Source organism: Notolabrus celidotus, chromosome 10 (genome assembly GCF_009762535.1).
Source record: "Notolabrus celidotus isolate fNotCel1 chromosome 10, fNotCel1.pri, whole genome shotgun sequence".
NCBI classification, from domain to species: Eukaryota; Metazoa; Chordata; class Actinopteri; order Labriformes; family Labridae; genus Notolabrus; species Notolabrus celidotus.
The window spans coordinates 30,006,251-30,022,928 of record NC_048281.1 but is presented as its reverse complement, the minus strand read 5'-3'; the positions used below and the strand labels follow the sequence as shown (position 1 = coordinate 30,022,928).

Genomic DNA, 16,678 nt, shown 5'->3' with positions numbered 1-16,678 from the left:
GTGTGTAAGTTACATGGTAGAGGGAAAGCGCCGGCTTATATGTCCCTGTGGTAGATTTTGGAGTACCTGTATCAGGATTACCGGCTTTACAAGGTCAGGGGTTCGGAGGGAGGCTACACCTGAATGCAGCGCTCCTGCTGTGGTTTGGAACATTCCTCTGGGCTTCAGTAATGACCTCCTAATGGCACTAATGAGCCTCCACAGAGGAGCCCGGCTCCACACGGGTCTGATGGAGAGGAGGGGGGAGTGGGGGGAGAAAGGTAAACATAGAAATTGGGGAAAGATGGAGTTAGATCTGGAAGAGAGAAAGGGAGAAGGCTGGGGGTTGGTGAGGCGAAAGGACTGGAAAACTTGAACAAAGAGATAAACTAAGAGGAGGAAGAAGTGGATCAAATGTTGGAGGGAGCAGCTCTAGTGTGATTTACATCTAGTGTCAGCATTCGTGTGAAAAAGAAGTGTGTGGAAAGAAATGTTGCAGAGTTAAGGGTGTGCTTTTAATGTGTTTGTGAGCATCTGGAGTTTACATCTCATCATACGTCTACACAGGCATTAGTAGTGTACTTCATTGTGTTTCAGGGGCTGGATTTCAAAACTAATAAAAATGAGTCTTAATTTCAACACTGAAATCAAAAGCAGGATCCAGGATTCTCTCTGTTTGTTGTTGACTCCATCTGCTCCTGAGTCCTGTTTACACATCAGGATGAAACAAAACCTTGACGACACAGCTGAAGTTGTTTGTGGCCTGAACTTTTGGAGACATCATTATTCTTGCCAGAGTCACAGATGATGAAGGAACAACAGAAACCAGTTCAACAGTACACAAAAATCCTCCTGGGCTTACAAAGTGGTGCAGTGGTTAGCGGTGTCACCTTACAGCAACTAGGTTCCTGGTTCAAATCCTGACCTGGGCCTCTCTGTGTGGAGTTTGCATGTTCTCCCAGAGCATGCTTGGGTTCCCTCCGGATACTCTGGCTTCCTCCCGCAGTCCAAAGACATGCCTGAAGGTTAATTGGTCACTCTAAATTGCCAGTAGGTGCGAGTGTGAGTGTCTGCTTGTCTGTCTGTATATTAACCCTGGGATAGGCTGCAGCATTCCTGCAGGACTAGGATAATCCAGCTGGATTGATATTCAGCATTTGTCTGATTATCTGTATCTGCGTTTTGTTTCACTGATTTTGTATATAAATATTGATATTCATTGAGCATCTAACATGCACAAAATGTTCCTGTTTTGTCCCTTGTACAATATTTTGTTCTTAGCTTTTCACGATGATAATGTCATTCTGATATAAACTGGCATTTCAGGCAGTTTTGGCATGTTTAAATTAAAGTTTTATTATGAAATTCAAAAATTCAAAAGTCTGACTCAACAATTGTCACAAACTTTTACTTTTCCTCCAAACGTTAAATGTTGAAATGACAATTTTAAAAGGTCAGTTTGATTCATTCGGACAATGACAACTCTCCCAGCTGTTATTGAACCAAATGAATGTGTAACAGCATCTTATATGGTTCATCATCCAAAGTCCTCAATAAACTCCAGTACATCCAGAACTCAGCTGCCCGTCTACTCACTCACTCCCGTTCCTGTGATCAAATCACCCCTGTCCTCCAAAACCTCCCCTGGCTTCCTGTCCCCCAACGCATTCACTTCAAACTCCTCCTCCTGACTTACAAAGCCCTCCATCACCTGGCCCCCTCCTATCTCACTGACCTGCTTCACCCTCACAACCCTCTCCTCTCCTCCAATGAAAACCTCCTCTCCCCACCCTGTAGGACCAAGCACCGAACCATGGGTGACAGGGCTTACTCCATTGCTGCCCCCGCCCTCTGGAACTCCCTCCCCAAACACATACGCAACTCCACTGACCTACAAACATTCAAATCCCACCTCAAAACTCACCTCTTCAGAACTGCTTTTAGCTGTTAATGTTTTATATCCACTGTGTTTCTATTTCTGTTTCTTCTATTGTGTCTTTTATTGTGTGCTACTTGTGAAGTTTCTATATAAATAAAATGTATAGTTATTATTATTATAAATTCTGAGCTTAGTTTGCAGGCGAACAGTTGTCTTTTTGATGCCTGTAAAAGTATTCAATGTGTTTTTCTTGTTTCCAAATGAACAGCTGATTTTAATGTCATATCTTCTTTATCTCCCCTCCTCTCTTTCCTTGCCCTCCCTGCTCTCCTTTGTCTTGATGCTGTTGTATGTGGAGGTGAGTTATCCATGGGAGAGCTCCAGGACCCCTTCCTCGTCAGCGTCCACCTCATCGTAGACCCCGGTCAGGGAAAGCTCCTCCAACATGCTGCTGATGTCGTCCTGGCCTGGGTTCACCCTGAGCTGCAGCTCTTCAGAGTTTCAGAGCGGGCCTCTGTCTCCCAGCGAGCACGACCAAAGCACCAACAGAACGGCCTCCTGGAAGTAGTCTCCCAGCCGGCTATGGCGGTCATCCTCTTCCTTCAGGAGGGATACGGAGGAGAGGAGCAGATTCTGAGGCTGCACCGCGCCCTGCAGAAGCCGCCATGGCGCTACCACCACACAGAAAGAGTCAGTAACGGCCGGCGGATGCTTCCTTTGTCACCGTGCAGTCAGGACTTCTTCACTCTGTCTCCTGGGACGCCGCTCTGGGCTGTGCGCCAGGTGCATTATGGGAAAGAAATTGTGAGATTTACAGTTTATTGCAGACATGAAAATTACGTGGACATGGTGCGACTTTACAGGCTGCTGCTCCAGCGCAGAGTGGCACAGAAAAAGGAGGACTTCTGCTTCTTTGTGGTTTACTCAAACCCTGAGATGGAGATTCAGCTGTCGTTTAAGAGACTCCCACGAGGGGAGAGTCCGGTGGTGCTGGACTCAGCCGTGATGGAAGTGAGGGTACGAGATGTGGGGGCGCTGGTGCCTCTGCTGCCGCACCCCTGCAGCCCGATTAGTGAGGTCCGCTGGCAGACTGAGGACTACGATGGGAACAAGATCCTACTGCAGGTGAGAGGGTTCTACTCATGTCCAGTGTCCTTTCATATATTTAGAGCTACTTTGATGAGTTTTTAACTCACAGAATAGTTTTAAATTAACACTGATGCCTCTTTATTACTCACTAAAGAAAATGAGACCATCTGCAACAAGACTGATCCTGATTCCTTACTTGACTGGTGAAAGAAATCAGGAAACAATTTTTGTCAGAAAAGCTACTTATACAAATTCAGGACGAGTTCAGCCAAGAAATAAGGGATACCCCTTTTGTCCACAGGGGGCGCCAAAATCAATACAAACCAAAATTTCATACAGGAGCTTTCAGAAACACTCAGGAAGAACTGTGGACACTTGGTATGGTAGTATAGTAATATTAAAGGTGACATATGCAAAATGGACTTTTTAATGGTTCTCTACCTGAAATATGTGTCCCTGGCATGTCTACAAACCCCCCCGAGAATGAAAAAAATCCATTCTGCCCCTGTTCTGATTTCTACACCTTTCTGTAAATGTGTGTGAAACGAGCCGTTTCAGACTTCCGTGTTTTTGTTACGTAACAACAATATCCGGTCTGTCATGGAGTCAGAGCTCGGAGCTTGTTCAGCCCATAGACTGTATAAAATAATACTGAATCCCTCCTCCGTTTTTCATTACCTGCACAAATGTGTGCTAACAAGGAGCTTAGGAGGGAGGCATGCTAGTTGTAGGCTGTCTTAATAAACACAAAGGTCGGTTTTACTCCCCACGTCTGCAGATTTGAAGATCTAGTGGATGATTTTTATTTACCATGGATAAGTGCTAGCGCTAGTTAGCATAGCTACATAGCTACATGTCGTAGCTGTAGCTGTAGCTGTGTACCAAGACACACGTCGACATACTGACAAATACAACAACAAGAAACACTAAATCTGTGACCAATCCTTCAGAAAAGGTCCCGCTGCCTTTCTGGCAGAGGTCGGTTTTACTCCCCATGTCTGCAGATTTGAAGATCTAGCGGATGATTTTTATTTGTCATGGATAAGTGCTAGCGCTAGTTAGCATAGCCACATAGCTACATGTTCGTAGCTGTAGTTGTAGCTGTGTACCAAGACACACGTCTACATACTGACAAATAAAACAACAAGAAACACTAAATCTGTGACCAATCCTTCAGAAAGGTCCTGCTACAGGCGCCTCTTCGTCAGGATCAGATTCTGGATCAGATTCAGAGGGTTGAAGTAATGTGATCTCTGAGCAGCCGTGTATATTCAGCCAACATGTAAACATTAGATCAACGTGCTGGAGAGCCGAGGCCACATCCACTTCCTGAGGGGGCGTGGTCAGAGAGAAAACAGAGTGTTCTGAGGAGGACTGAAGAAGAGGGCTTTACAGGCAGACCAAAATCTGATTTCAAAGTGTTTTTTTGAGCATAAACTTTAAAGACATGTTTTGGGGATATCAAAAAAGCGTGATATGTCACCTTTAAGTATGGTATTCTGTGTGTTATCCAGGTTACCCTGATGACCTCCTCTGTCTTCAGTACCTGCTTATATTATCAGGAAATACCTGACATGACTTATAGCAACTGATCTGAATTCAGTTTTTGTTAAAACTTTTGTTGTAAGTCAACAATTTCAAAACACAATGCTGAGAGATGCAATTTTAACCTCTAAATAGAAAGACTCAAGGCAGGGGCGCTGGTGGCCTAGCAGTCTAAGTGCCCCACATCCAGTCCTCGTCGCAGGGGTCGCCGGTTCGATTCCCGGCCGGTCGACCATCTCCTGCATGTCTTCCCCCACTCTCTGCTCCCCACGTTTCCTGTCTCTCTTCAGCTTTCCTATAAAATAAAGGCAAAAAGGCAAAATATATATATATACATATATATAAAGAAAGACTCAAGGCAAATCTTGAAGTTCCTTGGGTTAATGGTCTGTAAAGGATGTTATGTAACATGTTTCCAGTCTCAGGATCACTCAAGTCGTCTTTACGCTACATTCCACTCAACACATTTACACACATTTATTTACTCATTCATACATGAAGTCAAACACTCAGGGATTAGTGGAATACCTGCTTTACTGTATATCCTGAGCCACAGTTGAACTCTTGTGTTTATTCCAGTAACAGGTTTTGATGAGAGCGTTTTAGGCCCCAGACAAAAAAACCCACAACTGTAAAACAAGGAAATGTAGTCAGGAACAATAGAAGCAGAGACAGAAATGAGGAGTAGCATTTCTTTAGAGAGGGATATTAAACAGATGCCACTGCTGCCAAAATGAACAAACTTCATGAAGCAGACAAAGTAGCGTTGTGTCCTCTTTAATCTATCAGTCCATCATAAATGTGTCCATCAGCTTCCACTTATCCTTCAACCAGACTGTAAAAAGTTTGCATGTTCACATCTGTTTCACAAAGATGTGTTTAGTAAGAAAACGAGTCTGAGTGACCGCAGGTTTGTCCACTGGGGGAGGACACACACACACACACACACACACACACACACACACACACGTTGAGAGGAGTGTATCACTTTCAGAGGGGATATGCGTCCAGGCGGTGCCAGATTAAAGCAGATTAAACAGCAGTCCATTACTGGGATTGGAACAGCACTGAGGGAAACAAAGAGCTAATCTATCATGACAATTGAACATATGCATGACGCTAAACTGCCACCTGGCCTGAGGTCATCTGGTCCTCTGCTTTCTGCCAACGTCATTTATAAAAGCTCGTAGGCAGAGCATCTTAAAGTCTCATGTCAAGCTTGAAAGTTGTTTCACGATCAGTCTAGGTTTTAAGACTCAGTAAAATCTCTTCAATGTCGAAACACAGAGCAAAAGAGCTCATGAGACAGACATTTAGGAATACATTTGTCCTGTAGACTAAGACTTTTGAGATCTACAGACTTTTTCTGAAGCAGGATAAGTTGTCCCAATTCTGCTTCTAGTCTAGTTTAACCCCAAGACTGGAAACAGGGATCAGTGAGTCACAGTCAGACATCAGAAAGTGCAAATCTTCATGACTAACTCTTTGCTGGAAAGCAAGTAAGCATATTTCCCAAAATCTGAAGCTAATCCTTCAGAATACTTGAAGTGTGTTCTGCACAAATACTGCAAGGATTAAGTTTCTTTGTAAGGATATTTATTAATAATTCCCCCGGGGTTCATCAATAAGGAAACACATCATGCCAATCATTTTGAAGTTACCCAATCCCAATGAAGAGAAGGATGCTGCAAGATCAAATGAAATATCAAACGCAGATCTAAAGTCGCCAAATGAATCAATCAGAAACCCACAATATGAACGCTAACTGACCTTTCTGTTAACCTGCCATTCTAGGATTTAGTTTTTCATTTAAGCATTGGCTGTATAGATGGACGACACATCTTCATCTCGTCCTGTTGGATAAAAGTGAAGCCAAAATAACCCTGCGACAGGCTCTGAAATGATAAGCAACTAGAGCTAAAGTCTGTGTAGTGTAGTGGTGCCGCTGTATTTATGTCCCACCCCTTGCACTTACCAAAAACACTCACATTAAACTAACCAATAAAACATTAAAGTGCTCTCAGGTCAGTACAGCCATCAGCAGAACAACCTTCAGTGCCTGTTTGAAGCAGACACTCGTGGTTATAGACAGTTCAGTGAATCTTCTCTTGCCTTCCTCCTCTCTTCTAACAATCTGGTGCACACTTTGAAGCTTCATTTGTCAACAGAGCTGTCAATCATGGTGTTACAAACTCTATTTTCTTGGACATAAATCACCATTAGAAGCTCTAAGTCTACACACAGATACCATGTTTTAAAGTTATCTATTTGTTGTGTATTTTGATTTTAAAGTTTGACCCATGTCCCATCTGATAATATGGAGAAGGCAGACTTTATGACGTATACTGCAGCCAGTTTGTAGAGGGAGCTCCAATTGTCTTGGCTTCACTTTTAGGGATCACTCATGTCGTCCATCTCTTTAAACACTCAGCTGAGGGACTTGATGTGTAAAAACTGAGTGTATCTTGGAAGCGGTGACTTACCTTTCCTTTGGGGATGTTTAAATTTTACAGAGTACACAGCCGAGAGTGTGCATCTGAGCCTTGGAGGGGACTGAAGTTTGACTTTAAGTGCAGTCGTGATGTAACCTCTCCAGCTTTGTCTGAGGAGAGGGAAGAAACGGTTACTTAATGGAATATTTTGGCTTTTGTCGCATATTTTGAGATCCAGGGCTGTGACTAACAACTGGTTTTCATGACCTATTAATTTCCCCTTTTCTTCCCTGATGCACCTCCAACTATGATTATAGTGACAGAGCTTTTTAAAAATGTCCCTAATCCCAAAGTGACGCATTTAGATGTCATTGTTTTTCAACAACAGCCTCAAAAAAGCAGCCACATCCTCACATTTCAGCAAATATGACCAAATGTTTTCTGATGTTTTTTTGTTGAAGACTAAAAAGGACAAGAAATGTTTTCTTAAAGCTAGGGTTGGTAGTCTCGGAAAACCAGCACGAATTTAAATGTAGCTTTTCCTCAGGACTCCGTCTAACCCCTCCCCTCCCCCTCCTCCAAAACGACGCCCCCCCCTCACATGCACGAGCGCCGCTGATTCTCGACCATATGATCGTGACTGATTCAAAACCGGTCCTCACCAAAACATTATCATAGTGAAAGTTAAAAACACAAACAAACATGGCTGCTGTTAGTACTCACAACTGTCATGCTAGCATTATCCAGTTGTACCGGTGACACGATATCAGGAGTTAAGTTATAACACATATATAACACTGTAACAGCTCTACTGTTTGTTAAACGTGTTCAGTGTAGATGTTCTTAATTCCTACAGTGTTGACGGTCAGTGAAGGCATCAGGAGAGGTGTAGAGTGTGTGAGTGGGAGAGAGGAGAGACAAGAGGAGAAGTTCTTCATTCATTCAAACATTGATTGTTGTTTTGTTGGTTGGCGTGATCACGGCCGACAGTGACCGGTTATTAAAACTCAACGTGTTCACGAATCGGCTCGTCATCACTACAGCATCCGGACGGACGCTACAGTACATCTACATTTTCTGTGGGACTTACTGAACGTCATTAATTATTCTCCTTGTTGGTGAGAGCTTGTTAGACTCTGATCCGGACTACAGTCCTGAGCAAAGCACCTCATCAGGTCAGAGGGGACAGGCCCGAGGACGAGCGAGAGGGGCAGTAAATAGAGTCAGGGAAAGCAGAGGCAGGAGACGGGGACTCAGAGGAGTGCACGCCGGGGAAATGTATGTGCAGGAGGAGGGCAGAACGGCTGGACGGGATTTGATTGGTTTAAAATTTGGGGAGCCAAAAAACTGTGATTGGTTGGTGTTTTCCCAGGTTTACTCCGGCTGTAGATAGCAGCTTTTTTCACTCTTTTTTAGGAACACATTATGTAATGATTGCCATCAGGACATAAAGATCATTTTAACCAGTATAACAAAAAGTGCATCTAAATCTGATTACCAACCCCAGCTTTAAGTGTTTGAGGTTAAATTCTAGTCAACTTATTGCATCACCTTTGAAACAATCTAAGCTTTGGATTCACAGCCGCTGCTAACCTGCTGACCAGGCGAAGAATTACATTTATTAACCTAAATAACACACGTCCAGTGCAGCCGAGGATTAGCGCTCATTTGTGGTGTTTTTAGCCTGCAGAGGTCACCTCTCTGGCTGACCTGGCTTATCCCAAGATAACCACAGCTTTCAAGAATAAGGGTCTGATCATCACCACGTCGACAACCTCATTACCCAGCACCCCCTGCTGCGGCTCCTCTCTCTGTCCGTGTAGCATGTTGTCCTTGCAGAAAAACTGACCACATCCTGTCGTGTTGCATCAGCCGACGCTTTCACCCAAACGCGCACAAAAATATCTCTGCAGGTCAGAGCATCTTTGGGATAATGAGACACTAAGGCACACATACACTGACTCGTCCTGCTTTGGCCTCCGTCATGAGTCACTTGGGTTTGAATAACAGCAGCAGACATTGACACATGTTGCCTTTTTCTTTCCTGTGTGGGAGAAATAAGAACAAAGCCAAGTACAAACTTAAAGTTAAGCAAAGAGAAGGATTAACAGAGGGAGAGAAGAAAGCACCGGGGGTTTTGTTACACTCTTAGATGTTTTCATTCACACACTCTGACACATTTGCACCTCCATCCTTGTGAGGGCCCCCAAGGACAATACATTATCTGGGCTATGACTGTAACTTTTAACCTGCAGTGATGTTTTTTTTGGCCACATGAGGGCAGCAAAAACAGGATGGGTATATAAAATTTGACATATTATCATCTTGAAAAGTGGATTTAGACAACTTGTTACCAAAACATTGGTCATTAATACATCCAGCAAATGTTGAGCATCATTATAATCCATTAGGAGCTGCATTCCTGTCTCTCCGACGAATAAGAGTCAAATATCAGTCTCTTTTAGCTTTGTTTTTGGTCTCTACCAACTCCTACAGGACAGGTTAAACTCATAAATGCTCCATCATTATCATCAGGTAGCTGCTGATTGTGTCTGTTTGGTGTTTGGTGATAAGCAGGTAGTTTATGGAGCGCTGCCTGCAAGCTAGTTCAGGCAGACAACTCGAGCTGCGCGGATTCATACTGACACGTCATCATCCTCCCTAACAGCTGATCTCTACATCCTCATTTGGCGGTCTATTTAAGCTGCAAGTCTCCCTGTCTCTGCCTCTGCTTTGCCAGTGCTCCTGCTGTCCTGCTCAGTGCTGTGTGCAAATTTCGTACCCACCTCCTCCCCGGCATCCACCTGCGGGCTCCAGGGCTTAGTCCTATCTCATTACTCCTAAATGTGTGCATTTAAAGGCCCTGTGAGGAGTTTTGAATTGGCTGAGAAACAGGCTGAAAATGATACTGATGCCTCTTTATGACCTTCAATAGCAAACAAGACCATCAGCAACAACACTGGCACCTTCTCTGGTGTCATTTTTAATGCCTGAAACCGTCCTGAGGGGGTAGGTGTCAGATCAGATGATGAACATCTTGCTTGAGAAACAGACTTTATTTGACTGTTTTCATGGAAAATAATCACATTGCCTGATAAAGTTGATTGTTGAAGGCAACAGGATGAGGTTTTTGTTGAAAACACTACTTTTGCATGTATAGGACAAGATATAAGAGGTATCACTTTGTCCACAAGGGGGCGCCAGAATTGATACAAAACAAAAGTTCCTCACAGCATCTTTAAATAATCTACAAGGAGTAATGAGGTTCAGAGCCCATACGCCAAACACAATACTGTATGCTGCAATAAACTTTATCTTAAGTAAACGTGAGTTGTCTGACTGAAGCAGAGCTTTTTACCTAAATACAGATGCCTGGTGCAGCTCAATATCAATCTCCTGAAGTGCTGAGTGACAAAAAAGTGAAGTTCGGATCAGGACAGGGACAAAAATGACCAAAAATCAACTATAAAGTTGAATGAGATTGTTGCTCAGGCTGGGCTTGCCATTTGTCAACTACTCTATCAGGTGGCCTGCTTTGATCTTTGGAAAAACATCATAACTAATGTACATTTTGTGCCATATAAGGAATCCTGTGAGTCATGTTTGGCTTTAAAAGACAGCAGGGTAACATTTTAAACTTACCCATATAAAGAAAAATATTATCATAACTCCTTTTGTCCACAGGGGGCGCCAAAAACACGAATAAAAAGTTCCTTACAGGAGCTTTAAATATTACAGTAGCATAAAACGTGCATGTTAGCTTCATCATTAGAAGCATATTAGCATGCTTACACTGGCAGGTAACTTAAAGCACCCAGAGCTGCTAGCATAGTGTCCCCCCCGACCTGATCTTGTTTACTTTTTTGGTAGTCACATATCTTAGTAATTATTTTGCTATCATTTTGTATATTTATTGAGATTTGAAGTTGGAGTTCTGTGCACTGTAGAAATAGTTCACCATAGTCCATCATGATCAGCAGGATTTATTTATTCATGTCAGAAATACAGACATCAGTTGTTTCCTGCTCTGGTCTACGTTTGTCACGAGGATGTGGTAAATCACAGTTCAGCTCCTCTCAGGAAACTTTAAGATTTGCTTCCACGATATTTATTGTTTTGAGCCTGAACATATGGAAATCTGGAAACTCCCCTCCATTCCCCGTTCTTGGAAATGATTGTCTTGAGGCTGCCGTGTGGAAAGTAAATGCTTCTGCTCGTATTGTTTGGTAGGAAAAGTGGACGACGGAGGATAGAAGAACAGAAACATGGAGAAACTATCAGCACAGGAAAAATAAATGGGAAACTGAACCGTCAGAGCATTGAAATGAAAACTGCCGCAGCTGCCTTACATGCTGTAAAAAGAACGTTTCCACATTTGTGTCAGAACAGAACGGCCTGCCATATTTCTTTTGACCTTGTAAATGATAATCAGACAGTAGATTTGTGGTGTAGCAGCGTTTTCTGAACAGCAGTGTCTGTGTGGTGTTCAGAGGTATACTAGTCCATGAATGGAGGCGTGATACACAGGGGGTTTCTCTGGACCCTGATGACTTCTCCAGCTGCTGGTGTGATTTATAAAGTGGCCGGGCTGAGAACAGGGGGGCGTGTTGGGGCTTTTATAAACCCCAGGGTTCCCTGGTACCCCTTTCTCCTTCACTTTGAGGCCTGTTTGTAGCGTGAGGGGAGTTTTGGTTGCATTAGAGCCCCTGGGGGAGAGCTTGATGGTCTTCCTGTCTTCGTAACCCTATGACCTTATTCTTTACTTTTTCAGGACATACAAAGAGAAGAAACTTGTAAACCTAAAAATCTAAAAACAAGTCCCATACTGTTCAACCACACAATCTAGCTCTGGATATCAGGGGGCAGATGTATCAAACAATTGATCACACAATAACCATGCATGCAGGATTTCCAAACCATAAAGCAAACAATCTTTTTACCTAAATGAAACTTCTGGCGAGTGAAACCACAGTTTTTGAGAGAGCAACAGGTGACCTGATGAGAGCAATGATTCAATGTATTGCAAGATGTGTAAAAGTTAAACATTATTTGTTTCTGTTGTGTCACGCTGGGGAAAAACTGAGGATGACCAATGTGCAGAAAATAAAGATTTAATAATAAAAGAACAAAAAGGTACAAACAAACTTACTGAAATGTCCAAGAAACTGAATTCAAAAGAAAACACTAGAAACACTGTGATAAGGAAACACTAGGAACACAAGGAAGTCGTACAATGATCCAACACAGGACAGGGGAAACAGAGGCTGTTATTGAAACCGCCTACTATACTAGCAGTACGTACTGATTTGGCCAAAATTCAGTATGTGGTTTGTGAACAAGAGCAAAATTTGCAGTATGCCAAAACTCCCCAGATGTCGTACTGATTCAGGAAAATGTCATAGTATGCATCGGACCAGTCTCCCTCGCCTACTTTTTCCCACAATGCACAGCGCTCGTTGCTGCTTTCTCTTTTCTCTTCTTTTCTGACGGGGGGAACTCCATTTGTATGTGCTGTGAAAATTATTAAATTCCATATAAACCACTTCTAAACTTTTTAAATCATAAGTGATGCCAAAGAAGCAGTTTCTCTATCAGCTTGCCCGTTGTTTACTTCCACTTTCCAAAACTAGAAATCCAGTGACGTCTGGCCCAACATACTGCAACACAGATCGAACAGAACAGTCATACTACATACTAAATTCAAACCCAGTATGTAGTAGGCAGTACCGAAGTAAAAAAAAATGAAACTGCTTCTTTAGTATTCACCTATGAATTAAAAAGTTAAGAAGTTAATATGGATTTTAATAATTTTCACAGCACCTAAAAATTTAGTTCCCCCCCTGTAAAAAAAAAAAAAAAGAAAAAGCAGAACGAGTGCTGTGCATTGTGGGAAACAGTAAGCGAGGGAGACTGGTCCGATGCATACTGAGACATTTTCCCACATCTGCATGACATCCGGGTAGTTTTGGCATACTGCAGATTTTGCTCTTGTTCACATACTATATACTACATACTGAGTATCGGCCAAATCAGTACATACTGCTAGTATAGTAGGCGGTTTCGAAAACAGCCAGAGTAACTAAACACACAGGCTGTTTCCGAAACGGCCTGCTACATACTACTTACTAATGTAGTAGGCAGTAGGTATTGCCTACTACATACTGCATTTGAATTTAGTATGTAGTATGACTGTTCTGTCCGATCTGTCATGCAGCATGCTGAGCCAGACTTCACTGGATTTCCGGTTTCGGAAAGCGGAAGTAAACAACGGCGAAGCCGATAAATAAAATGCTTATTTAGCATCCATTTATGATTTAAAAAGTTAGGAAGTAGTTTATATGTAATTTGATAACTTTCACAGCACCCAAAAACGGATTTCCTCCCGTCAAAAAATGAGGAAAAAGAAAAAGCAGAACGAGCGCTGTGCATTATGGGAAACAGTACGCGAGGCAGACTGGTCTGATGCACACTGTGACATTTTCCCGCATCAGTAGACATCCGGGGAGTTTTGGCATACTGCAGATTTTGCTCTTGTTCACATACTACTTACTACATACTGAATTTTGGACATATCAGTACGTACTGCTAGTATAGTAGGCGATTTCGGAAACAGCCACAGAGTATTTGACACAGGTGTGGAACACAGGACACAGGTGAAACTAATGTGTGTAATCAGAAAAGGAGAGAAACGCACAAGGGCAGGAAGTAAAACTAAACTGGAAACACAGGGATTCAGAACTACAAAATAAAACAGAACAAAACAAGACTAAGAAACACAAGAAAATACAACATGAGACATGGATCACTAAAAACAAAAGGAGGACAAAGGATGACTTATAACACAGAATACACACAGGGAGGAACCAAGGAAAGAAACAAGGAAACTAAACTAAACATCAACTCATGACATGTTGTTTCTTAGTAATCCAGAAATATTTCAATCTGAACCACATCTGAATTCAAATGTTACAGATTTAAAATGAGTGCTATGCAGAGAATCTGAAAGAAGCTTAGAAGAAATATTTCTCAGCTTGTTTGGAGATATTTTATAGGATTGAGTGTAATTTGTTGTATTACTGGTTTAATAACATTCCTGAAATGCCTCTGTATGTTCTGTTGGCTTATAGAGGTTTCTCAGATTTACTCATGTGAACAGCAACATTATAAACAACTGGATTACATTCAGATCAGCCAGATGTAGGGTGGTTTTGTACACTGGCTCACACTCATAGCTTACTTAAAGACCTTAGAGATCTTTATAGGGATGTTTTGAGTAATCCCCTTGTTCTTGTCCTTATATATAGTTATAATCTTTTGCTAAAGATAGACGTTGCCACTTTTGTTGACTTCCTCTGCTGCCAATAAAGTTAAATACAAATTGTGCAGTCTTGATTCTAAATGTCTTCCTTTCCCCTTCAGATCCAGGGCTCACTCTTCAAACTCCATCAGGATCCCTCCCTCATATCCTCCACTATCACTGAATCAGACTCCGCTCCACCCACCTTCCCTCGCAGCAGCTCCTCCTCCTCCTCCAAGAACCGCCGCCACCACCACCACCGGTCCACATCCCGTCCCAGAGTCCACCAGACCCCCCACGCCTCCCATGCTCTTGTCTACGAGGAGCTGGACGAGGAGGCACAGTGGGCCGAGCACCACTACCCGGACAGCTGGAGGTCAGGGTGGAGGGGCCACAGATCCGGATCCCTCTTCTCTCTACCTAACATGGGCTCTGGTAGCTCCCGCTCCACCTGCTCCTCTCCTGGTCCCTCCCCCAGCATCCATCACAGGAGCCACTCCCTGAATAGACGCTCCTCTCTTATCCCGCCTTTCAAACTCAATGTGGACGCTCTGGTCGGGGCGGAGGAGACGGATGTGGACACAGGGGACAAAGTGAACTCAGTCAGCAGTGTGGACCTCTCTGTGGTGTCTGCGTACATCAAAGCCAGCCTGCCACAGACTCCTCGGCCAGTTTCAGCTCAGTCTGATGACTTTAAAACCTCCCTCTCTCCCAGCATCTCTGAGAACATTTACAAATCATCCACACTGAGGCGGACTCCCAACAGCTTCAGCAACAGCAGCACTCCCTCCACCCTGATAGCGTCTCGTATGAACAGCCCGAGTGTGAGCATGAGTGCTGCACCATCTCTGAGCGACGTTTCCATAAACCACTCGGACAGCTGCAGCATCATCAGCGCTCAGATAGAAGAGGCGGAGGAGACAGTGATGGAGGAGGAAGAGTTTTATATTTAATGTGTTCCTCTGAGCTGAGAGGACTCACTCGAGCCAGTATTGACACAGCTCTACTCCGCCCCCTGGTGGTGAAACTGGAGTGAAGCAGAAACTTATTTCATGTTCTTGTAATTGTTGATGTTGCTCTTTTTGCATGTAGATTTATGCTTCAAAGCGGTAAATGTGAGGTTATGTATGGAGAGAAAATTGACACATTTAAAGGTGAACTACATTACTATGTACAGATGTGTTATCAATAAACCTGTCATACACACAACCAAATTAAAGGTAGGTTTTTTGACTTTGGTGTATATGTTGTCAGACCATGATTCTCATAATTCAGCTTCTCTATAGTCACTATTATGTTTTTATTGTTGTACTTTCTGTGACCATAAACTGAATTACTTTGGGAGATATGCAAAATGAATTCTTTGGAGCACTTCATCTTGAGCATTGGTAAACTGTAAACACCATTTTTTTTTTACATTTAGCTTATTTGACATTATTCATATATTTAAAGCTCCTGTGAGGACTTTTCAGCTGGTTATGAAACAGATTCATAGTTGTGTTTTCACTTGGACCAACACTAAAATGATGCTGCCCCCTGCTGGACTGGAGTGCAAATGTACACTCCTTACATCTGAAGTTCCAAAAAGTCACATTTTTTATATTGTGCACTAAAGATATTAAAGCTAGGGTTGGTAGTCATGGAAAACTAGCATGATTTTGAATGTAGCATTTCCTCAGGACTCCCCTCCCCTCAGAGCTCCTCCAAAACGACGCACCCGCTCACATGCACGAGCGCCGCTGATTCGCCACCATATGATGGTGACTGATTCAAAACCGGTCCTCAGCACATGGTTTGTGTTTTGCACTACGTCAATCATGTCTCACTCAGTGGTAAGAAAACACCAAAACATTCTCATAGTGAAAGTTAAAAACACAAACAAACATGAAATGTACGCTTTGCAGGAGGCGGGCAGAACGGCAGGACGGGATTTGATTGGTTTCATAATTTTGCTCCTGATGGCAGGGATTGGTTGGTGTTTTCCCAGGTTTACTCCGGCTGTAGATAGCAGCTTTTTTCACTCTTTTTTAAGAACACATTATTTATTGATTGCCATCGGGACATAAAGATCATTTTAACCAGTATAACAAAAGTGTATCTAAATCAGACAACCAACCCCAGCTTTAACTTGGGTGCACAATATATTTATCCTGCGGTAATAAGTAAAGTGCCCTGTTCCCATAAGATAATTATGTTGTGCGCATCTTATTATCTTATGGAAACAAGTGTACACGATATAATTATTATGTGGGAACAAGGTACTTATCTTATTACCACAGGATATTTATATTGTGTGCACAAAATCCAATTTTTCCCTTTTTGGAACTTCAGAGGCTTCGTACAAATGCTCCCCTATTACTTATAAAAATTGAACATCCTTGTTGGGGATTTAAAAATAGGTATTTGGGAGCTACGGTCCAAGGTACGAGGTAGTCTTAATTTCCCTGAGGGGCAATT

At 42.8% G+C, this 16,678-nt stretch overlaps 1 protein-coding gene across 2 annotated transcripts in view; it reads left to right on the top strand.

Moving 5' to 3' along the window:
* The window catches only part of LOC117820288 (protein FAM124A), a 42,934-nt gene extending 27,470 nt beyond the window's left edge, over positions 1-15,464 (top strand). The window contains exons 3-4 of one of the 2 annotated variants that reach the window (XM_034694012.1): positions 2,217-2,983; positions 14,344-15,464. In XM_034694012.1, the coding sequence (XP_034549903.1) occupies positions 2,217-2,983; positions 14,344-15,174 (1,598 nt within the window). In that variant the 3' untranslated portion in view covers positions 15,175-15,464. Of the gene's footprint in view, positions 1-2,207; positions 2,984-14,343 lie in introns of both variants that reach the window. The other variant, XM_034694011.1, reaches the window with a different exon arrangement.
* The last annotated feature ends 1,214 nt before the right edge of the window (positions 15,465-16,678 follow it).